The sequence below is a fragment of the Anguilla rostrata genome, chromosome 4 (genome assembly GCF_018555375.3).
Source record: "Anguilla rostrata isolate EN2019 chromosome 4, ASM1855537v3, whole genome shotgun sequence".
NCBI classification, from domain to species: Eukaryota; Metazoa; Chordata; class Actinopteri; order Anguilliformes; family Anguillidae; genus Anguilla; species Anguilla rostrata.
The window spans coordinates 4267112-4291708 of record NC_057936.1 but is presented as its reverse complement, the minus strand read 5'-3'; the positions used below and the strand labels follow the sequence as shown (position 1 = coordinate 4291708).

General features: G+C 44.7%; 2 protein-coding genes across 4 annotated transcripts in view; one reads left to right on the top strand and one right to left on the bottom strand.

Moving 5' to 3' along the window:
• Positions 1-352: 352 nt before the first annotated feature.
• Positions 353-12084, bottom strand: actl6a (actin-like 6A). Of its 2 annotated transcripts, none has more exons than XM_064330143.1 (14): positions 11910-12084; positions 11015-11091; positions 10627-10801; positions 9453-9553; positions 8873-8970; positions 8187-8281; positions 6778-6899; positions 5603-5692; positions 4478-4539; positions 3627-3741; positions 3043-3123; positions 2431-2526; positions 1249-1335; positions 353-628 (listed from the first exon to the last, which is right to left on the bottom strand). In XM_064330143.1, the coding sequence occupies exons 1-14, from the start codon at positions 11932-11934 to the stop codon at positions 548-550; spliced, it is 1305 nt and encodes a 434-aa protein (XP_064186213.1). In that variant the 5' UTR covers positions 11935-12084; the 3' UTR covers positions 353-547. The 2 variants fall into 2 exon arrangements, with proteins under 2 accessions (XP_064186213.1, XP_064186214.1); XM_064330144.1 differs by having other exon boundaries at positions 6793-6899.
• Positions 11683-24597, top strand: part of LOC135252262 (guanine nucleotide-binding protein subunit beta-4) — a 41658-nt gene continuing 28743 nt past the window's right edge. Inside the window, exon 1 of one of the 2 annotated variants that reach the window (XM_064330147.1) lies at positions 11683-11836. The gene's annotated coding sequence lies outside the window, so the exon portion shown is untranslated. Of the gene's footprint in view, positions 11837-13132; positions 13293-24597 lie in introns of those variants that run through there. The other variant, XM_064330146.1, reaches the window with a different exon arrangement.

The window sequence follows — 24597 nt, the reverse complement described above, 5'->3', positions numbered from 1 at the left end:
GCGAGCGACTTTCAGTGTTTTTCGTCACACTGGAAGCCATCAGGAGAAACCATTGCAGTGATTCCAATCAACTGTTGCAAACAGCAGTGGAGGAAATTGCCAGACATAACAGACAACTATTAAGTGAATACCCCCGATGGACCTTGGGGCAAGATCCATTAGTTAAAACAAAACTTGCTTGAAAAATAATAATTTCCTGCTAACAATTTTGATATCAAAATAGAATTAGAAAATGTTCTATCAAAAATAACAAAGCTGAAGGTTCAATAGAACATTAACCACATTCACGCGACTTCATAGGAAAAAATCACCAGAAAACTAGGAGTTGGCCGACTGTGGTTCACCACAAATGTTTTCTACTTACAGAGGTACAAAGGAAGCAAGCTTTCATTTGCCGTTTAAACTGGTTTAAAAACGAACAACAAACAAACAAAAAAGAAAGAAACCCTACAGAAAGTAATATCCTCGGGTGTTCCTGAGTCCACTGGAAAGGCTAGACTGAAGCGAGATATTTTGGGTGCTAAAGGAAGTGAGGTGTCGTGCTCGGTTAAGGACACTTCCTGTCTACGCACTGTTTTCCGCCCTCCTCGTACTCCTGCTTGGAAATCCACATCTGCTGGAAGGTTCCCTGGGAAAAGAATGTTCACACATCCCATCAGCATCTGTCCTCGGGCAAGGAAACTAGCCAGTCTTATTACACTGAGAATATTGCCAGTACTTGGTAATTTTGTCAATATGCAATCAGTACATAGAGAACACTGGAAAGGGGGCATTATAGTCCAGTACTCCCTCGGGTTCACAGTGGTTTACTGAAACCAATATTTTTTTTGTAAATTCCATGGATCCCCTTTTTAGCAAACCTGTAATACCACACCTCACTGTGGAGGAGCTTCCTCTTCATTATTCACACTAAATATAAAACTTCCAGTACATATCATCAGGACATAGGAGAACGCACCCAAACAAGTTCCACATGCGCTCGGCGATTTGGTAACAGACAGCGCGGGTGAGCCGAGCTCTTTGCCGGGTTCGGGGTGTGCGAGCCGTCCCAGGCGCCCGCGGGCCGCGCGTGTACGCCACGGAACACTGTGTGCAGACACAGCTGTCCCCCCGCGGTGCCGTTCGGCGGCGAGTGATAAATGTCACCCATAATGCTGTGCGGCACGCGGGGGGTGCGTGGGGGTGGGGGATGGGGTGGGGCAGGAGGGGCGCGGGAGAGCTTCAGAGAGGGGCCAGCTGTGGACTCACCAGCGATGCCAGGATGGAGCCCCCGATCCAGGCGCTGAACCGACGCTCCACCGTGGTGTTGTTGGCGATCAGCTTCAGACGCATGCTCTGGGGGCGGAGGGGAGAGGGCAGATGGGCCGTTTAAAAACCCGCGGCGGCGGAGATCAAACGCGCGTCCCGGCCGAGCCCCCCGCCCCACCCCCCCCCTCTTCAGACGGAATTTTAATGTCCCGATTACCCTGCTGTTCGGGAGCCGCGCGCTGCGCTGGGAAACGGGCGGGGCCGGCAGCTCGGGGGGGCTGTGGGAACCTCAGCTTAACTCCTGGCGGGACGCTGCCTGGGTGTTCTGCAGCGAGGTACGTGCTAATAGCGCCACCATCTCTACTACCCTCCACTGTACTGCGGCGTCTAACGTCATTCTGTACTACTGTAGACTACTACTACCAGGCGTGAGCCTGATGACTTACAATCAGCACTGTTTGTTGTCTACACCGGTATGTGTTTGTGTGTGTGTGTGTGTGTGTGTGTGTGTGAGAGTGAGTGTAAGTGCGAGTGTCTGTGCGTGTCCGTGTGAGTGTGCGTGCGTTTGTGTGTGTTTGTATGCGTGTCTGTGTGTGAGAGTGTAAGTGCGAGTTTGTGTGCGTGTCCGTGTGAGTGTGTGTGTGTGTGTGTGTGTGTTTGTGTGTGTGAGTGTGTGTATGTGTGTGTGTGTGTGTGTGTGTGTATATGCGTGTGTGTGTGTGTGTATATGCGTGTGTGTGTGTGTGTGTGTGTGTGTGTGTGCGCGCGCATGTGATGTGTGTATATGCGTGTGTGTGTGTGTGTGTGTGTGTGTGTGTGTGTGTGTGTGTGTGTGTGTCTATTCTGTGTGTGTGTGTGTGTATATGCATGTATGTGTGTGTGTGTGTGTCAGTCTGTCTGTGAGAGAGTGTAAGTGCGAGCGTCTGTGCGTGTCCGTGTGAGTGTGTGTATATGCGTGTGAGTGTGAGTGTGTGTGTGAGTGTGTGTGTGTGTGTGTGAGAGAGTGTGTTTGTGTGTGTATATGCGTGCGTGTGTGCGTGTTTGTGTGTGTATATGCGTGTATGTGTGTGTGTATGAGCACATCTATGCTAAGTCACTGGATAAGAGCATCTGCGGAGGGCCTGAATGTAAATGCACTTATCCGTGATGATGTGGGTAAAACACGCGGCGGAGCAAACTCACGGGCGGGGTCTTCTGGGACAGCTCTCTGTTGAGTCGGTCCGTGAATCCCTGGATCAGCGTGTTCCCTCCGGTGACGACCACACTGCCGTACAGACCCTGGGAGACGAGAGGGCCTTTAATTCGGACTTCATTTCTTAAAGTCATGAGCATATGAGAGTTTCACATGACCCCCCCCCCCCACCCCCCCAATTTCTGAAGGGTTTAGAAGCACTACTATTCTAAACAGTGCGAATATTGTGTAAGTGTACGTTTAGGAAGTCAAATTTTTGGATGTTTTGAATAACATTGCTATTGATTGCACTGATATTGCAAGACTTGACAGTAAGTGTCAGTGACCCTAGTGAAAATGTCCATAGTTGAACATGAGAAATTTCCATGCTTTTCAATGAGGGACATATTTCCAGGGATTTTTAAGGATGTTTTAAGTCCGTGGGGTAACCTGCATAGAACCCCAGCCCCTCAGTGTGAGTGACAGGGTGTAATGAGCAACGACGCTCAATCTCATCATAAGTTGCGGCACGCTTTGATCTCACAGGAAGTACTCGCCAGGGCGGATATCGATGTACAGGAAGTGCTCGCCGGGGCGGATATTGATGTACAGGAAGTACTCACCGGGCGGATATCGATGTCGCACATCCCCACGCTGGTGGTGACCACATGACCCACCCCCAGCATGGTGTTCCCCGACAGACCCTGCAGCGGGACAAAATGGCCGACTGAGGAAAAACGGTCTCCGTTTCTGACGATCCTGAAGTCCTAACGCGGCTGCCATCGTTAAAGATCCAGTGACCGCTTGTAGGGTACTCCCTGGGGTCCTGGGAAAAATCCTAAACCGGCCTTCTAATCTTCCCCTCGTTTTACTGGCTCAGTGTTTCTGTAATAACTTACGATTATTCAAGAGTGTTGTCTGTTTTTTTTCTATGTCCAAGATTTAAAATGGTACCAGGAATCATACCCATAATCAGTGTAACAGTCCTTAAAAAGGAGGTCACCGGTGCTAAGATTAGGGACCAAGTTACACTAATCAGTGAATTTTTTTATGATTTTACTCATGTGGCCAACACATTTCTGCTTTCAGATACTAAAATACAGTTTCAAATACTCCAGCGCTATAGTGAAGCACATTTGTCTTATTTAAGTCCACATATTCGCCGTAGGGCGCAGCAGACCACGTGAAAAGGACAGGCGCTTCTCACCTTGGCGTTGGACGGGTCGAACAGCCCCTCGGGGATCTTCAGCCTCTCGGCGCCGAAGTCGCAGTTGTAGCCGTTGGGCAGCTCGTAGTGAACCGTGGGCATCTGCGCGGCCACCCTGCACACGGCACGTCACGCGGATCAGACATTACCAAACGCTTGCCGCTCCACACGGCACGTTACGCGGATCAGACATTACCAAACGCTTCCCGCTCTTTTTTTCATTTTCAAACACCGCTTGTGTGAACGCCAGAGTTCAGCCATGAGCTCAGATCTTCTCCTCCCCACACACACACACACACACACACACACACACACACACACACACACACACACACACACACACACACACACACACACACACACACACACACACACACACACACACACACACACACACACACACACACACACACACACACACACACACACACACACACACACACTTGGATTTGGTGTTGGTCTTTTGGAGACCATGTTGCCAACACAGTAACTAGTAACTAGTCAGGGAAATTTTGGGCTGAATGGCCTGTTCTCGTCATTATGTTAGGTTAGCTTACATTTAAACCAATCAACAGCGTGCCCCTTCAGTGGACAGCCAATCAGAAGTGAGCTTGAAGTGTATGTCAGTTACAAAATGGGCACATGGGCTCATTTCAGACAGCCTGCCCTTGTGTGTAGAACTGTCATAGTTTACATGAAAAGGAAATAGTTATAAAGTATTTTCTAGTTATAAAGTAATACATTTGAAAAAAAGATCTTTACCCCATGGCTCATTGCGCTTAAGAGTAAAAAACATGAAAGTAGTTGCACAGGTTCTTTAAAATTTCATACGATATTTCTCATAGACTCACTGTTCATCATATGGCGAATCCGAGACCTGGAGAACCGACGCCTGGAAGTCTTGGATCACAGTCTGGGAGGCGGAAAGAAAGACCACAAACGTGTTCGGCAATGCGCAGGTTAAGATTGGCATTAGAAAGTCTCATGAATAAAAAATAAAAAAGCACTGACTGACCTTTACTCCTGTTGTGAATGCATTTTTAATGGTATATAAATGTGCAGCATTCTGAAGTCATGAATCGAGCTATAAACCAGGACTGCCCAGCCCTGTTCCTGGGGATCTACCGTCCTGCAGGTTTTCACTCCAGCCCGAACAAAGCACACCTCATTCAACAGCGATCTCGCTGAGCTGTTAATGAATAAAATCAGGTGTGCCAAATTAGGGTTGAAATGAAAACCTACAGGATGGTAGATCTCCAGGAACAGGGTTGGGCAGCCCTGCAATAAACTAAAATCAGCTAATGCTCAGAGCAGTGGTGTCCAAACATGAAGGGTGGAGAGTACGCAGGTTTTCATTCCATCCAATAACATCACCTGCTGATTCCACCAATTTCCACTTCCCTCCTCTCTGGTTGAAAGCGTGTTAATGAGTGAAATCAGCAGCTGCAGTGATTGGTTCGAATGAAACCCTGCATTACCTTGGTCCTCCAGGACACATAATTGAGCACCGCTGGTTTAGGCATGCTCTTGGTCCTCCAGGACACGTAATCGAGCACCGCTAGTTTAGGCGTGCTCTCGGCCCCCCAGGACACATAATCGAGCACCACTAGTTTAGGCATGCTCTCAGTCCTCCAGGACACATAATCGAGCACCGCTAGTTTAGGCATGCTCTCAGTCCACCAGGACACATAATCGAGCACCGCTGGTTTAGGCATGCCTTGTCACGGACTATCGACCGCTTTGGGTCTCTCGTCTCCAGGACACATAATCGAGCACCGCTAGTTAGGTGGCTCTCAGTCCTCAGGACATTATCGAGCACGCTATTGGCTCTCCAGTCCCCAGGACACAATAATCGAGCACCGCTGGTTTAGGCGTGCTCTCAGTCCTCCAGGACACATAATCAAGCACCGCTGGTTTAGGGTAGAGCGATGGCTTTCCAGCCTGTGGAGTGTAGCCGTGAGAGGACCCGCCCTTACGTTGCACATGTAGTTATGCCACGAGCGGGTGACCTGAGGTAGCTTCTCCTTCTTCTTCCAGTTGGGCGTGGCGCCTTCGCGCACCGCTTCCTGCGAACACAAACACTCCGGGTTGGCGGTCCGCGCTCGAACCAGAGGCGCCAAGACGGCCGCGACGCCGCGACCGTCGTCAGAGACAGCGGCACGCGACACAATGACACGCAGAGGTTGGTTCGCGGGGACTGTGAGGACTGTGACTATGCGTTTGCGCTCGGGGAGACGGAGACGGGTAATGCTACACTTCCGTTCCCGGCGGCGCGATGCCCCAAAACGATCTGTCTCTGGATATTTAGAGAGGCGGGATCTTTAATGGGGCAAATGCAGATAGACTTCCTGCCTTCATTCACAAAGTCGTTGAGATCAGATTACATGCAGTGCATCGCAGTACAGCAGCAGCAGCAGAAAGTGAAGGATGAGGACGATCACAGTTCATACATAAGAGACCGCAGAGCTGCAGGCAAAAATACACAATCCAGCTCGCAGTTTATTAGCTGGTCAGAAGTGCTTTATAAAATAAAACGGATTGGTCATTCTGCAGCTTTTTCACACCAAAAAAAATACCTTTTTAAATTATGGAACAGTAATGCACATAAAGTGAGCTACTATCAAATCTGAAACATGCTATTCAGAGTTAATATAAACTAATGTCACATATAATTACATACTCAATTGAATGAAGCGTGTCAATACAAATCATAACAATGGATTATTGGACCTGATGGAAAAAAATGCGCATGCAACACAATTAAAACAGTCAAACACCATGTGACAGGGTCTGGGATTCAGTCGATGTTTGTTCATTACTCAAAAGAAATAAAGCATTTTTTCCACAAAATACAGTTTTGGTGAGTTCATCGATCACCGATAAGCGATCTTGGCAAAGGGAGTTAGTGCAGAAAAGGTGCGAGGGTTGCGTTAAAGGTGAGGCCACATGACCGAAAGCAGGCCAAGGACGCAGTGCGGCACCTCATGCAGTGAGCGTAAGAAAGAAAGAAAAAATAAAATTTAAAAAATTAAAAAAAACAAAGATGGCCGAAGTCTCCCGGATACTCACGCCCCACCACCGCCGGGAGGAAAGAGGGGAAAGAGAGCGGGGAGCGGGAGTCTCGCGCGGCGGTCAGCGGGCTGAAACTTACTTTGGCAGGTCTCACCTTTGAGGCGATCATGTAGGGCGGCACGATCTCCACGCTCAGCTCCTGGAACAGCTCTCGGCACTGCATGCTCATGAAGTCGCCCGCCAGAGGGGACTTCACGATGCCTGCGAGAAGGAGGGGGGGGGGGATTTAATGAATAACACCGGCGGTCTGTGAAGTTCTCAGGTGACAGGAACCACGGTGCGACACCTGGTGGCACCATCACAAGGGAGGGACAACTTCGGTTTGAATTGGTTTAAACCAGAGCTGCCCAACCCTGCTCCTGGAGATCTACCGTCCTGTAGGGTTTCACTCCAACCCTAACAAAGCCACACCTCATTCAACAGCTAGAGCAGGGCTGCCCAACCCTGCTCCTGGAGATCTCCTCTGGGAGTTTCACTCCAACCCTACAAGCCACCTCATTCAACGCTAGAGCAGGCTGCCAACCTGCTCTGAATCTACGTCCAGTAGTTTCACTCAATCTAATAAGGCACAGTCCCCTCAGCTTGAGCATCAGACGGAAAATACAACCTCATAACGTACAGGTGAGCGTATCTGAAAAAGGAACACTGGACACATTTCAAAAACCGTCTTCACCGTCTGTCCACGGCGTATTTTAAAAGATGCAAAGGCGTTCAAACGAACAGGAGAATCTCAGGTCGTGTCTCGGTAACGTCAGTTTTTTTGCCCGCCCCGCCGGTCCACAGCAGTCCCGCGTTTCGTCTTATTTAAATTTCACCACAGTTCCAACTCGGACGCCGCGCTGCAGAAACCCGACCCCGCGGGGCTGCCGTCGGCTCCACAGATTTCCGTTTCGTGGCGGGCGAACGGAGAGGACGTGGATACGGCCCCCGTCCCGCGTCCCGTTCCCAACCACATCCTCCCACCGCCCGATTTCAAAGGGCTCGCAGGGGTGAAATTTTAGGAGGCACGGTGCGATCGGAGAGCTTCCCGATCGGTTCGGAAAACAAACCGCAAACCGAAAATACTTCTCTGAACTTTGCTTAAATGACGAGTCATGGGATGCTGAAAGTGCCAGGCAAAAAATTCTGTCTGCTCAGAGTAGACTGCCTACAGAGCGCACACGCACACACACATAGAGCTCTCTCTCTCTCAGTGAAAGATTTGCAGTGAACTTGCTTGCTATGTCTGGCAACACAATTTTACATGTAATGGCAATACAATGCTTCTCTGTCTGTGTGTGTGTGTGTGCGTGCATGTGTGTTTGTGTGTGTGTGCGTGTGTCTGCGTGCGTGCGTGTGCGTGTGTGTGTCTGCGTGCGTGCGTGCGTGTGTCTGCGTGCGTGTGCGTGCGTGCGTCTGCGTGCGTGCGTGCATGTGCGTGTGTGTGTCTGCGTGCGTGCGTGTGAAAGATTTGCTGTGAAAAGGCAGAGGGCTGAAGGAGTGACTTACCTTGCTGCAGAACATACCCATCATGCACTGGGATGGCCGTTGTATGTGTGGCTCCGCTGTCTAACACCAGGCCGGTTGATCGCCCGTTGGCAAAGCTGAGGCAATCGGGAGTCAAGGGGGGGAGGAAGAAACGCTGTTTCCTGAAACTAATGTCCGCAGGTGGAAATAACAGGATGTGGGCTTCCAATTCCCATCAGCAGCAGTGGATCACACTGATTTCATCACAGGAAATGCACATTTACGCGCATCTCCCGGTTCTACATTTCCTGTCGTTAAAGCTACAAATTCAAGAAATTTGATTCATTTCAGCCCACACAGCCCCCAGGCTGGGCTGCTGTCCATTTAACCCTTTAAAGGTGTGAGGTCAGAAACGTGCAATCAGAATGTTCTTAACTGAGCATTCTAACGCTGTCACAATCACTGCTGGTAATTGAAGGCAATGGAGTTCTAGAACACAGACCTCGATTTTGAAAAAAAACAAACATCTTTTTAAAACCCACTTTTCAAAGAAGTAAAAATGTTTTTTTTTTTTTTGTTTTTTTTGCATCATCGCACCCAACTGCTGCTGACCTACGACCCCGCCACCCTCCCCTCCCCCCCCCCCCCCCCCCCCCACCCCACTGTGCCTTCTCTCAAGGCAACCCACCCAGAACCCGCCATTTCCTCAGGCGACGCAGGAAGGATACGATGAGAGGACGGCGGTCTTGCACAGGAAGAACGCCGGGATGTTGTAATGCTCGAACATCAGTTCCGTCAACTTCTCCCTCTTGGCTCTCGTATTCCACTATGTGCATCGAGCGAAAAACAATTTTTTAAAAAATATCCCCAGTAAGTACAAAACAATGCCAACAGAGCATGCAAAATCTCACATTCAAGCACTGCACCATCCAATGCAGTGACACACTGACCCATGTTATAACTGCTCTAATTTCTACTCTAAGACATGTTTTACACACACAACTTACACTTCTCGCGACTCTTACTCACCTTTAAAGTTCATTTTACACGCATATGTAATTTCCACCTTTTCATTTTCTAATATCTGGAAAGGGTGTTGAGTGCCTGCGTGAGAAGTGCTTCTTAAGTCGTTATTATATCATTGCCAGTACGTCACTGCCCCGGCATTAACACTAGTAGTAGCTGGAATAGTAGCGCCAGAGCTACAGTGCTAATCAGACTTCTGATGCTGCGCCTAGGGACGTCCGCATAAGCACAGCGACCCGGATGAGGGGAATGTAAAGTGCACTGGTTTTTAAAAGCACTTACAGATGCCTCTGACATGAGCACGGGGTGCAGGCTGGGCTCAGACTTGAAGTGCATCTTGTAGGTGTGATCCAAGATGGCCTGGAAGCTGTCCCAATCCTCAACTGGAGGGGGGGGGGGGGGGAAGAGTTGTACGAAGAGAGAGAACACAGAAGAGAGACAGAGCAGAAAAGTGGGACGGAGGGAGAGCGGACAAAGAATATTGAGAGTGCACATGCAGAGATGAAGAAAGAGAATGATGGAGGGAGAGGAGAGTGAAGGGAGGAGAGAGAAAGAGAAAGGGAGGAAGAGGGAGGAGAGGGAGAGGAAGGGAAGGGAGAGAATAAGAGTGTACAGTAGTGAGAATGGAGGAGAGAAAAAGAGAGAGAGAGAGCGAGAGAGACAGAGAGCGAGAGAGAGAGGGAGAGAGGGAACAGGGGTTACAGTTGAGCCCATCACACTGAGAGTAATTCTGTCAGATCTGGGCATTGACTAAACCTTGGGAACTAACCCCCAGGAGAACAGCACCAGGAACACTCACCTGGCCTGGTGAAAAGTGCTTCAGGGAGCTTCAATGAAAGCATTAAGGGACAAAGCACACTGCTCTGACCTGAATCCTCCCTTCTGTGAGTAAAATAAGGCCTCTCCTGTGTCTTTAAAAGGGCATGAAGGAACCATGCGTTCCAGACTACAGTCTCCACAAGAATAACTGACAGCACACCCGTTTTAAAAGCCTACAGTTCTCACGTGATGCAATTATGCCTTCCTGTGCATGTTTGTGCACTTTAGCATTAAACAAATCAACTCTGCTTTTCTTTCATGGACCCATAGTTAATCTGGACCACGTCACAATTCATTATCTCTCTCTCTCTGTATATACACACATACCTAAATAAATACATACATACACACACACACACTTTATAAAATAAGCTTTTCTGTCCTTGTTCCATTCTCCTGGGGTTTCAGTGAGCTAATACTACAGTGTTTTTATATCAGCACCCTGGACAGCTCAATATTAAAAATAAATCAGTAAAGAAACTAATATCGCTTTGAACCTATGCCAAACGTTGTTCTGCCCACATTTTAACAGTGGATGGATGCGTCATTATTCCCACTGGGTTCTACACCAATGACGTAGCCGTTCAATTGTGATGAGTCACGCACACGAACCAGATTGAAGAGAAAGGTAACTTACTCATTCCATTCTTCAAGGGGGACATGACCTCCATGTTTTCCCGCGCCACCCTAAGCTGGTTGGTGTCGATGTAGTAGGTGGTTCCACTTTGTTTGCTCTTTTCTCCGTCCGTCTCCATAGGAACGCTGCCATCTTCCCGGTCCAGGGTAACTCCGATCACCGTGGGGAAGTCGGCCTGCGGAATCACGCAAAGCAACGTAACGCGACATTTCAATCTTTACACACAAACACACACTTTGATGTAACTTCAACACAGGCAACCTGGAAACAGATTACTTACAGCACCTTTAATCTCCACAACTACTGGCTAACGAGTATCATCCATTTCACAGAGGGACAAAGGGACACATTAAAAAACGGACAATGCGAAATACTTTTTAACCCCCACCTTAGGACAGTCTTCTCCGGCATAGCCCGCCCTCACTGTGTATGATCCAATATCAAACACCAGGGCTCCAACCTCATCTGTAACAAAAAAATATTCACACGTCTTACATCATCAATCTTACAGACGAATGTTTTTTCCACCACAAAGATTAACATGAGATTTATAAACATGTATACCAGTCAATGAAATATTACAAGCAATGAAAATTGATAATCCCCAAAAGAAACAAAAGTGATTGCCTAGTCTACAGCTCTTTAACCACCAGGCTAAATGTTATGCTTGCTTTGTTTTCCACGAAAGCAACATTTGGCGTGGCAGTAAAATATTACAAGAACAAGAATGATGAATCGAGGTAGCTAGCAGTTAGTCAGTAAAGTAGACTAAGCTATTATGTACTTATACATGACAAAGCTAAATAGATGTTGAAACCCAGGGTAGCTATGCAGCTAACGTTAGCTGTTTTGTGCGATTCGTCTTTGGTGCCTGGCCAGCGCGGTCATACAACCAGCTCCATCCAGGTCATACATTTCATTTCTGTAACATAACGTTAGCGCTGCAGCTCATAAATCACAGTAGTGCAACTGTGCAAACTTTCGATTCCAACGCGAAATCGTACAGCATCCTTCCTGGTCCAAACGGAGTTCCCACAATCCCTCGGCAGCACGCCTTCTTTCCCCTTACCCCTCAGTGGTACAGTTACCGCTCGTAAGAACTGACGAAATCACAGTTTTACTTAAAATAAGAATAGCAGGTTAACTTATCAAGTGACACGAAGGCCCGCTCCGGTATAACGCAACGTTTGGATACGACGACGATAACTAGGTAAGCCAGCTTGCATTATCAAATTGGGAACAACGTGGCGGTCTCATTCATTTTGCCTCCGAATTAAACTTACCTCCTCCATAAACGCCTCCACTCATACTTTCCGTTGGCTAAATGTAGAGTAATAATTTGCTAACGATATCAATACTTTGAAATCACACAACCCCCCCAAACCCTTTTAATTCCAACAAAAGAAAATAACCCCCTTTGATTTCCTTCACTCAAGCCACCTAACATGAAGCGGCAAAAATACATTTCAGCCAATCAGAATAAGGAACATCTTTGTTCCGCCTCTGTTCCACAATATTATTGGTGGATAGTCGGCGTGTCGGAATCATGTTCGGTTGAGAAAGAGGTCAGCGTTCTGTAGGTTTGCGCTTCAAATTTAGGACGGAGAATTTTTTTTGAGCTTGTAGTAGTTAACATTGATGTTTACAGACGGGCAAGACAGGAAACCAACCTGTCAGTACACATTGTAACAATGGACTTGAAAAGACTGCCGAGTTTGTTGCAATCTATTGCTAAATTGGCTCTGCTTTTAAAGTACAGAAAGAAAAGAGTAACTGTACTTAGCTTGTGATTGATATGCGAACTTAATAGTTATGTTCGCCGAATTTTTGAATATTTGACAGGACTCATTATTATTATACAAAAACCTTGGTTCAATTAATGTCGAATGATCACATTAGTTTTTTTAACTTTGCCGCTTGCTCAAGAAAATATGCTTCCATACCCGTACCATGTGCCTCTTCAATTGTTCCTGCTTGCTTGCCCTAATTTAATCAAAATAATTCAAATAAATTAATTTAGATGGGCGTTTTCCGTGTTATTTTCCAAGACTCGTTTTATGCTTGTCCATAATGTAGGCTATTTCACAAACTATTGCTTTATTCAAAATGATAGGATATTAAACATTTTATTATAAATAAAATGTGATAAAATTGGCTCAACAGTGCATTGTTGGGGTTTGGTGAACAGAAAGGTACAGGTAGCTGTATTCAGGTGATGAACGCCTATTTGTGGGGGAAAAGTCCGTTCTAATAATTCACCCACCATTGCATCTTGCTTTTTAATGCACATTTTGATAAAACACCACCTGCTTTTAACGGATTCCAATTACGTCAGACGCCCTGCTGTAGTAGCATCGACCATTAGTTTTATAAAAAGACGTGAAGGACTTAAGCTAGATAGCACTTAACGTGGGGAAATATCAAAAAGTGCTGTTCCTTTAAGAGATTTACAACTCCCCCCCCCTTCCCATTCTCCACTTCCACCCTTCTGCTTTGTTGTGGATCAGCTGTCTGTTGGTTTATTACGGCTCTTCCTTGCTACATCTCCACCCACACTGAACACATAGGAAGAACTGAAACTGCGCTCTTGTCCGCTTGAAATCCATCCACAAAAAGGACTTACCCAGACGCCTCTTTTGCTCTGGAACCTTTGGCAACTGGATAAGGTTAGTGCACAATCGTCATTTACATTTGTATATATAGGTTTTCTCTCTCTTTTCGGTCGATTGCGTTTATTTGCGTGTATGGCTATTTCTAACCGCTAACCGTACGAAACCCAGTAATACGTGAATTCACAGGACGAGTCCATGGTGGCCCGAACTTGTACCTCTGCCAGGCTTCAAGGAGATACTGACCGACTCGGACATGGCAAATGACTCCATAGCATAGCTCCGAGCACGGTTTGATGTACTCTGTAAGGTGTGGTGTTTGACAGTCAGTTATTGTTTTATGGTATTGTTGCCTCCTGCTCTATCGGGTGGGGAGCGAACAGGGCTGTGATTGGCACGCGAGGACGGAGTTCGTCGCAAAGGGACCTGTTTTGTCTCAGACTCGCAACGCTTGAAAACCAGAAGGCTCTCTGGTCGTTTATCTGGTCTGTGGAACGGAATGTTTGATCCCGTTTTGTTCAGTTTCTTTATAATCGTGTTTATATTTCCAATACGGCGGCGAACAATGCAATGGCCGGCTCATCCTGCAGCACTGTCTGCCAGACTATTTCATTTAACGGTCATGGAGATGACAGAAAAGATAGCCTATTTGATTTTTATCATATTTGATTACCAGAATGTTGGATTCTTCACCCAGGCACAGTATTGCAGTTACAGTACTTATGACCCATATTGTAAGTCGGCAGGCAAGTGTAACTCAGTATGTGTGGTGGGACATTCAACATGTAACCTTGCTGAACAGTTAAAAAGAACACAGTGCTAAAGCACAACACATGGAGTCACTTGTAGCTTGTGAAGGTCAACATGTTAGAGCAGTGGTCTCCAACCCTGGTCCTGGAGAGCTACAGGGTCTGCTGATTTTCATAGTGACTCTGCACTTCATGAATCAATTAGAGCGGTTGATTACACAGTTAACTCCACTCACCTGGTGTCTTGGGTCTCAATTGGGTGCTGATTTTAAGGTGAAAACAAAAACCAGCAGACCCTGTAGCTCTCTAGAACCAGGGTTGGAGACCACTGTGTTAGAGCAAGTGCAGATTCCAGAGGCTATTTCAATGCCCCTGACAAAAAACTTAAAAGTGTCAAATAATGGTGAGAAAATTAATATTTAGAGTAACGGGGACTGTAATCATTTGGCAAAAAAAGATGTAATGTATTGACTTTCATATCATAGCACAAAACATTTGATAGTATTAGTTAATTTCAATGTTGTCTTTTGCACTTATTGCAGGAGTTGGCCAATTGTTATTGCAGCCACAAATTAGCATCTGGTCACTACCTGGACAGCACTAGTATGTTCTGAGGTACAGGATGCTTTTTCCGAGTTGAGGGATAAAGTGGGGTAAGATTTTTTTGAAGAAGAAGATGAAGAAGGATACGAAGCCAGTTGGATTTTCAATCACACGGAATTGGCTCTTATTCACGGTGAAATGTACTGCAGCTTAGAACACGTCCTGTGTTGTTGATGCGCGCTGAACTGTCACCTCCCATAATATGAGCAGGACTGGTGGGAATCCCCTGGATCTCCATTTTGTGCCCTGCTCTCACTTCTCCTTGCCGTTACTTTCCACTACAGCCGCTACCCCAAGGTCTCCGTCAAAGGCTTCTTCTCCTTGAGTCAGTTTCCCTTTGCCCAACATCGTTAATTAAATTTGCATACAATTAAACAAGTTGCTCTCAAGCATGCGGTAATGTAGGCTACCCGGCCTGCGCCCTCGCGATAAAGGAAATCGCAGTGATATTTACAGTAACGGAAAAGGCTCGCGGCAAGCCAGGATTTTGGAACATCATTAAAGATGCAAGTAGCTTATCATAAATGTTCGTGTACGTCATACACACATTGGCAGTTTCATTGGAACTTATTATCACTGTGGAACTTATTATCAATATTTAGAACATTAAATTGTCCATAAGAGTGTTGTTCATCTAGCCTATATTGATTACACGTGTGTCACAGTGTAGCTAAAACGTGAGGCGTAGTGTTTCCATACACACCCACACAGCATATATGCTCCACTTGGCTGCGCCCGCTTGGAGTGGCGCTTCCCCCAGAAGGCAGTGGTGCGTTATCGGCGTCACTGCTCCTCTTGTGCGTGCCTCGAACGCGGCGTGAGCGGCTTTATCGCGGCGCGGATGATGACACTACAGCGGGACCTCGCTGTGACAGTGGCTCTTTCACGCGCCAACAATAGCACCAAGTCAAGAGAGGGACCAGAAGACAGGGCGGGGCTGAACCGCCGCTGGGAACGGAGCGCAAAGATGATCACGCACAGAAACATTTTTTTAAATGGGTGTGAACATTTTCCTGACACATTTCTACATATGAATGGGCCTTTGCAATAAGTCATCAGGTGGTGATTTGGGTAAATCCTTGATTATGGGTTGTCTTTGAACTATTTAAAAGTCTAGATACCGTTCATTCCGAATGAGCCGACAAGAAATCGGGTTTTGTAAAACAAAACACTCACATTCCCATTCACACGTCTCATTCGTTTTGCTTTAATTATAACTGTTCGTTGCCAGAACGATATATAGGCTAGGGTATTATTAAACATTCGAACATTAAGTCGCTAAATGGCTGAAACTGTGAAACTGGACCTCGTTTCAGACACAGAATAAACAAGGGCCAAAGAATGGTACGGCCTACAGCCACTGATTTTGCCTGGTTTGGTGTTGCTGTAATGCTGCGTGTGGCCCAGACACAAACTCTGAGGTGTCTTCGGTCATGTACATGTGACGGACAAGACTCTAGTTGTCCAGCAATACTTGGAAGCAGATATGGAAAGGACAGTGCACCAGTATGAGTGCATTTCATCTCTAATCTGTCAACTCGTAATCTGTGGGTAAGAGGGAGATGCGACACAAGAGTCTTCCGTCTTTTAAGCCACATTAGTCCTCTCCAAGTAAACCTTTATTGAATGATCCATTATGCATAGCCGCTCTCGCTCTCTGTGGTATTTCTCCTATCTACTTGACGTCAGTTGCCATTTGCGAGGGTTGCCCGGGCAACGGCCAGCCTCCCCTGGAGATATGTTTGGTGGATATGACTGAGTCGTTTTTTTCTTTCTTTTTTAGGTTTATACATGTGTACATGTGTTTAATTCCATTTAATTTAAAGGCAGTTACAAACCAAAAAAAAAAAACACCAACAACAATATGATACATTCTCCCTCTTTTCTTTTTTGCATATTTTTCAGTGTTAACAGATATACTGATGTATGATATATTCCTAGTGTTTCTTATCCCTTGCAGTTATTACCAGTGACTAGGGATGTAATGTAAGACGATCAATGTGAGATGATATAATGTGGCCTTTTAATACTGTATATTTGTGCATTTGTATGACATTCCGTGGATATACATTCTCCTTTTGTGCAGTATCATTCTAAAGGTACCTTTCCTTTAAATTCTTCTTTTTCATGCCCCTTGATTTCGAATGCTTGCGTAATGTGTGTCATTTGTGTCATGAAATTTGACTCAATTATTGGTCATGATCCGTGGCTTGCATATTACATCCTCTGCAATAGGCTAGTCCCTGGTCTGAGGCTACACCCAATATGGCTGCCCAGTGGGTTTTACACGTATGCCAGTGTCTATTTAAAGCCCTCTGTTCATCGTTCTCACATTTATCAGGCACGGGCTGAAGACGTCGTAAACAGGCTGCTCGTCATGGCGATTGGTCGGTCGCCACGCCCACTCACACACTGCACGGTTGCAGGCTGTGATTTTCCCATGAGCCTTTGCACCACGTTCACTCGATCGTGGTAAAATATGGAAAACCAATTTTCCAGATTTGTTCCGCATTTGTTTTCTGGTTCCTTAGGTCATGAGCCATGCCAACAAATATGACAACCGAAGTTGTTTAAAAACCCAGGCCATTCGCATTCACTCATTCATCTTGTTTTCCATTCATTCATTCATTCATTCATTCATTCAAGTTTGTCATCGCTACTACCAGGCATGGTCAGCACCCCAAACTTGCTGGCTATGTATGCAAAACCTGACCTTTGATTTTTTTACATGTCAGAAAACTTTAGATCCCCTCACACATCGTGTAATTGTCCCCAGATTTTTCACACTTGCTGATCGGTTGCTAGATGTGTAAAAAAACAGGACTATCAGAGAATGGGGTCAATTCCTTTTCATTTCAGTTAAATTCGGGACATCGATCAAAGTTCAATTCATGTGTTAAAAAAAGCCTGTAATGTTCTACAGAGGTTCATTGAGTTCATTTTAGCAAATTTATTGAATTGACTTCAATTTAAAGGGAATCAGCCCCAACACCAGTACTTTGTGCCCACAAAACATACATTTTACAATTTGTAAATAACATCTCCCCTCACTCACATACTTATTCCACATAATTCTGGAAAATATATCACACATGATACATATGAAGTCATTCATTTTATAGAATTTATTCACAAATTTTTTTTCCTCCTGCTTTGCTGCTTATTCTGGATTGTACATCCAGTTCAAATGCTCATGTTCATTGAAGCTTCAGCAAAGGGCCATGCGTTGTTGCGTTAAATATCCTGGCAAAGATTAAGAAGAGCGGTCATGACACAATCGCAGATGCAACGGGAGAGAAGTTTAGCAGCCTTGTGCAAGCTGAGTCCTGTGGAACTGTGACAACCAGGGTTTAACCCAAACGTGATTTGGTCGTTCGGGGAAAAAAAAAATAATAAGTTCGATTTAGCGCTGGTGAAAATGATCCCGCTATAGAACGCATGCAGAAGGTGAGCCTTCAGGGACAAAGGACAAAGGAAAACTGCAGTCGTGATACCTGCTCCTAACAAGAGAGCTATTTATGGCTCTCCCTGCTTCTAATTTTAGAAAGAGCCACCGCTGTGGTGTTCTTCTTTCTTTTTTTTTTCTTCTTTGTTTGACTGGAGGGATCTTCTTTCTGGCCTGGTTTTTTTTTTTCATTAAAATTTTTTTTTTTTTTTTTGTTTTCTGAACAATCAATCACAGCAGGTGATTGGAGAAGGATGTGCTGCTTGACTCTTATTGACTAAAATGTTGGTCTGCCTGATTAATTTAAGGAAGGAACCATGGCCATTTTGGTGGGGTTCTACACCAACATAATCAATTAAATTAATTTCAATTCAATTTAATTTGTACAGCCCTTTTTTAATTTTTACAAAGGGCATTGTCACAACGGAGCTCTCCCTCACAGTCGTTGCAAAGAACACACCCAGGTCAGATATGTCTGGTGCAATCTGTCTGAAACGCCCAACCCAAGATGGACACGACTGATGATGTATAACGTCGTTTTCTATCGCAGGATTGATCGCTGGATTCCCGCACAGTCGTTGTCTGATACGCCGAGTAGCTAGAGCCGTGTCGATGTTCTCTGACATTCAGAGCTTCCGATTCTGCTTGCTGAAGGAAGCTCACAAGTTTTTTTTTCTCAACTTGTGGCACAATTTGAAAAGATTCACAGGCAGCAATGTACTTTTCTTTCACGAATTGAGATAAATTGTAAGACTTGATTATAGACAGTGTGAGGTGTGGCTGCTTTTTGCCTGATTCATTCAGGTATATATATATATATATATATATATACAAGGTGTGGCTATTAAATAATGAGACTAATGTTGTAATTCAATTGAATGAAGAAAACTTTCAATTTCAATTCCTTTCCCCTTAAATATATTCCCCTTCTGCAACTACACACCGCTGCATTCTGGTCTTCCACTGATCAAAGCAGTACAGTAGGTCTTCTTCCGTCAGGTGTCTCAAAAGCTCCGTCGTTTTCTTCTTCACTTCTGGAATAGACTCGAAACGGGTTCCCTTGAGTGCAGACTTGATTTTCGGGAAAAGAAAAAAGTTGCATGATGCTAGATCAGGTGAATAGGGAGGGTGGTCAAGTACTTTTCCCTAAAGTCAAGGGAAAAGTCGGCATTAGTCTCATTATTTAATAGCCACACCTCGTATATATATATATATATATATGTATATATATATATATATATAAAATGTGGTTCACCTTTGTGAATACATGGAGTAACACTGGTCTGCACTAAGGCTATGGGAGAGATGTTGGCCATTTAACGCCATGGCAGTGCCTAGCTGGAACAGCCATGACATTTCTCTCTGGACGCTTCAAGCGTGTCATTAAACAATTCGCAGGGAACTTCCTTATTTTGTAATCCAGTGCCGAAATAGGCTTTTTTCCCCCCCACTTCAACTGCTCAACTGGCCGCCATTGCTTAAACCAGCACAGCGATTTGTTGTTGCCAAGGCAACACTCTAGTTCCTTTTTGAGTGTTTTCTTTCTTTGAGGGATTCGAGCAGAGGAGATGGGATGGTGAAATGCATGTTTTTACAAGTGGATAAAAACTAGAGATTGTGTCATGGTGTCATATTTCTCTCTCTGTCTCTCTCTTATATATATGTGTGTGTATGTATGTGTGTGTGTGTGCGTGGGTACAGTAGTGCCATAGAAAAAGTATTTCCCCCTTCCCTGATTTGCTTTATTATTATTAAAGAAGACCTGAGTATACAGAAAACAAATTTTTTGAAAACTTGTGAAACGTTCATATCATCCATGTGAAAATAATTGCCTCCTTAGTTACTCAATCAACCAATTAACCAAATTGAATTGGCTTGATTGCTGTCAACTCTAAAGTTCACTCATATTGAACCTCACCATCAGAGTTACCACAAAGGTTTTATAAGCACACTATGGAATATAAGCACGATCAAAGGAATCTCTGGAAGAAATAAGAAAAAAGGTTGTTGAAACAACCTTATCACTCTGGAAATGGTTACAAAGCCATTTTGAAGGCTCTGGGGCTCCACCTAACCACACTGAGAACCATTATCCCCAAATGGAGAACACTAGGAACAGTGGTGAACAGTGGCCACCCATCTCAAAATTTCTCTAAGGGCACTGTGACAGTTTGTCCAGGAAGTCACAAATCGTCCTAGAAGAACATCCAAAGAACAGCAGGCCTCGCTAGCCTCAGGTAAGCGTCCACAACAGGGAAGAGATTGGGCAAAAATAAGATCCATGGGTGAGTACCAATGTCCTGACATGAACCCAGCTGAGGTGCAGTGGCAAGACACGAAACGAGCAGTTCATTTTAAAAACCAGTTTGTCTGTGAAATTCCCCCCTTTCACTTTCCTTCTCAGCGATGTGAAAGACTAACGTCAGATTATAGGAAGCGTTTGATCACAGTCATTGCTGCTAAAGGTGGTGCAACCAGTTATTAACGTTTTAAGGGGGAAATTACTTTTTCACATGGGTGATATGAGTGTTCAATAACTTTTTTCATTGAATAAATAAAATAATAATAAAATGTGTTTTGTGTTTACTCATTATATTACATTACATGTATCATTCAGTGTGACAAATATGCAATAATGGAGGAAATCGGGAATACTTTCTCACTGCACTGTGTGTATAATTTAAGTATTGCCCTTTCTTTCTATGTATGCATTCTGCTTATCAGAATAGCATTATAGCATGAAAGCAATCTGTCATAAGGGGTCAAATTTTTTGAGTATCACATTTTCTGAAGTGAATTTGTGGTATGCTGTACCAGCACAGTAGTGTTTGCCAGAAATCCTTAGCTGATCACAAAACGTGAGTGAGTGTGTGTGTGTGTGTGTGTGTGTGTGATTGTGTGAGTGAGTGAGAGAGTGAGTGACTGTGTGTGTGTGTGTGAGAGCGAGTGAGTGAGTGACTGTGTGTGTGTGTGTGTGAGAGCGAGTGAGTGAGTGACTGTGTGTGACAGAGTGGTGTGTGAGTGAGTGAGCGGGAGTGTGAGTGAGTAGGTGAGCGATGAGTGAGTGAGCACATGAGGAAGGAGAGGAGCAATGAGATGAAGCCAACTACAGTTTGTAAGAAACAGTTTAGTAGATAGAAGGCTATTTAGTTCTATACATTTTTCCATAAATATGTGAGATTGTGACTTTCTAAATGGATTAAATACATTTATAGCCGAAAAAAAAAAACAATAACAAGAAACACAAACAAGTTGTTTTGTATACAGGAAGAGCCAGGGCAGTCTACCTGCTGGCTTGGAATGTATACCTGGAAGAATGAAAGCTACAAGAAGTTAGCTAACAAGAGGTCCATTTATACTAGACCTGATTCTGACATTCCCATCAAAGCATTTTTATACACCCGGGTTTGACCCGACTGTGGGGCAGTGGACATGTGGCACGTTATTTCCTAGCAGGATTACGCAGAATGAACCACTCTGGAGCCAACATTGCCTCAGTTACGGCATCGTCTGCTAATCTGGCCACAAATCTCTTTATCTTTGAGCCGCGATGGCGATCCCTGGCGTATGTTTCCTGACGAAAGGCACAGACGGTTGGATTAATCCATCTGTAGGACATAACGACTCGCCAATCTGCAGGGCAGCTGCTCTCAACCGGTGTCCACAAGCAGTGTCATGCAGCCATGCCCACACAGTTTTGTAAAATTGAATGTATTGGCACAGATAAATTATGTATGGTCAATTCTGGTCAAGATTTTTTTAGTGACCGTTTCCTTTAATTGTGCACAATTCATGTTTGTGTGGAAAAATGCCTCCGATTGGGGTGGTGTTGGGTATTGTTAAAAGTATAGTATATTTCACCTTTTTTGGCAGGCTTTATTTGTTGTGGTGGGGGTTGGGGGGGGGGGGTTAATGACCAGCAAAAGCCAATCAGTATTGACAAGGCATTGCTATTGTTCAAATATTTACTGTAGAATTATGAGAAATCCATCTTTCTATTGTAGGAAACCCCTCAGATACACAAAACTGTGCATTGAGGTCACCTACAGCAAGAAACCAAAACTTATTACGTTGAGGTCACCGACTGCAAGAAACCTCTCCGCAAACTAATCAGCGGAAGTATCTGAGTGGCAAAGGAACGCATGTAGTCTTACCCGGTGCTACTGGAACAGGATTAATTTATTGTTATCTCAGTTATCTGACTTCAAATATAATGTTTTAATCTTTCCTCTGTGCAAACAGTTGTGCATAGATGGACACACTTGCTGTCTGCAAGTAGTGTGTTTTTATATGAATTGCTATCTAGCTTGGTAGATGCATACATGTCTTTGGCTTGTGTAGCCTGCATAAATACAATTGTGTATGCTGCTACGACACTAGTGTATAGGCGAGTGACTATGGGGTGCAGATATCCTAAGTTCTATGCGTATGCTAAGACCTTAAAACTGCTAGGTGTGCAGTGGTAAGAGTCAAAGAGGAATGGCAGGTTAAAACGAATGCAGTTTATTGTTCACTGTGTCTAGTAATAATGACAAAATGCAAATGGTGCAAAATGTGAGTGGTGAAATGGCTGTACGCGTAAATGGCTTACACACGCAGGAGACCGGGTTGACGAGTCTCCCCGCACCACTGCACATTTCCCCTTATGTACAAAACGATAGCAAAACACCCAAGTCATCAGATAAAGACACAATCGTGACAAAACAGTATAGATGAATTATCCTGCTTGCACTACCTCTGTAAGCATATCGCACTGGGTTAACCTTTGTATTTGACTGGGTGCTGACCCATACGTGTCATGATCTTTAGTCAGCACCCCACCACCAAAACACCACTTGTTCCCCATGACATTGGTTTTCCAACAATACAAAACGTGATTACATTGTATTATGGAGAACATAAAGTTCACATAATGCTGATCCAATCAGATGTTTTGCTACTGAGCACTGTTCCTTCATCACAATTGCTGGCTCCCTGTCAGCACAGTAAACAGTCTGTTTTACTTTGAGGGTCTGATAAAAAAAGCAGACTTCTGCAAACTGCCCCACAATATTCGATTGAACGTTGATACGTCTGTGCAAATCTATCTACCTTTTAATTATAGGTTGCATTGGTAATTTTTCATTTTAAAAATTCAAGTTTCCATTTGGATTCTTTCAGAAGTTTCACTCCTTGCTTCTATGACTCCAGGCATGAATGTTGATGTAAATTTTGTGCCCAGTCCCCAGTGACCGTTACTTGGAAATAGCATGTGTATCTATTGAAATACCACCAACTTACCCTCACTTGAACTATGTAAATTCACGATTCTAGGAGCCTGACCAATTTGACACACTTCCGATGTGAGACAAGTCATCCCCTCCCCACTTTCTGGGGATGTGACTTGCTAATAAACAGTAACAGTAACTACCCTCTGTGAACCTATCCATTTGTGTATATCATGTATTCTAGTCCACATCCTGGGGCTTAAAACTCAAAGCTAATGTTGCCATAATCTGTGGGCATTAACCCTTTGTGGTATGGATGCCTTTCTGCAAATGCTAGTTCTTACATTACATTACAGGCATTTAGCAGACGGTCTTATCCAGACGGACTTACACAACTTTTACATAGCATTTTACACTGTATCCATTTATACACCTAAATGGATGCAGGTCAAGTACCTTGCTCAAGGGTACAACGGCAGTGTCCTTACCCAGGAACTGAACCCATGACCTTTCGGTTACAAGCCCAGTTCCTTACCCCACTGTGCTACACTGCCACCGTTCTGCATATAGTCCTGTGTAATGCACAATGAATATGCACTGCAGATCTGTAATTCAGCCGGGTTTTTATAACGCAGCTGATAACTCTGCCCTGCTGTACCTCCATGACTGACCTGTTTATTTGGTCATACTGTTTAGACGCGCCATTTAAGCATCCACTTTAATCTCTTTCGCTGTAAATTGGCATCACGCTTTATTATATTCCAGTACAATAGATGTCTGTGGTGATTAAAAAAAAAAAAAAAAAATTCTCCAGAAATAAATGATCAACTTTTGCTTGTGCACTTCCTCCCCTGAAACACTTCCAGCATTATAAATCTGCCAGCTACAACCAGACCAAATGGAAGGGAGTCTATAAGCAAAGCTACCCAAAGTAATATGAAGCTCTCGCATTTAAAAAAAAAACAAAAAAAAAAAAGAAACTGACAATTAATCTGGTTATTAAGAAGATAATGAACATCAACAGAAAAAGTTATCCCTGACGGTGTGACAGGTGACAAGTCCAGGATGCAACCCAAAGTAATTGAACCTGCCCCATTTGTGATAACTTGCATGTTGAAGCTTGAAATAGCAGAGCTAAGTGGGATGCCTGGGATGACTAATGCCATGGCCCCATTGAGCAACACACCTCTGTGGGGAATCTAAATACACTGACTCACTTGCCCCGTGTCACCCATATGACAATGTGCCTGGGCAAGATCGCAGTTTCTGTGAAAATACAAAAAAGGGGGGAATCCATGCGCAGGCGCATTATGACCAAACCTCTTTAGCTTAAATAGCAGCTCTGTGACGCATTGCCT

Excerpts from the sequence above, each read along its gene's own strand:
- actl6a (XM_064330143.1), bottom strand. The coding sequence starts at position 11,934 with ATGAGTGGAGGCGTTTATGGAGGAG. Across the intron at positions 3,124-3,626 it reads TCGACCCGTCCAACGCCAAG|GGTCTGTCGGGGAACACCAT; the intron begins GTGAGAAGCGCC and ends GTCCCGCTGCAG. Across the intron at positions 1,336-2,430 it reads TGTCCCAGAAGACCCCGCCC|AGCATGCGTCTGAAGCTGAT; the intron begins GTGAGTTTGCTC and ends CTCCGCCCCCAG.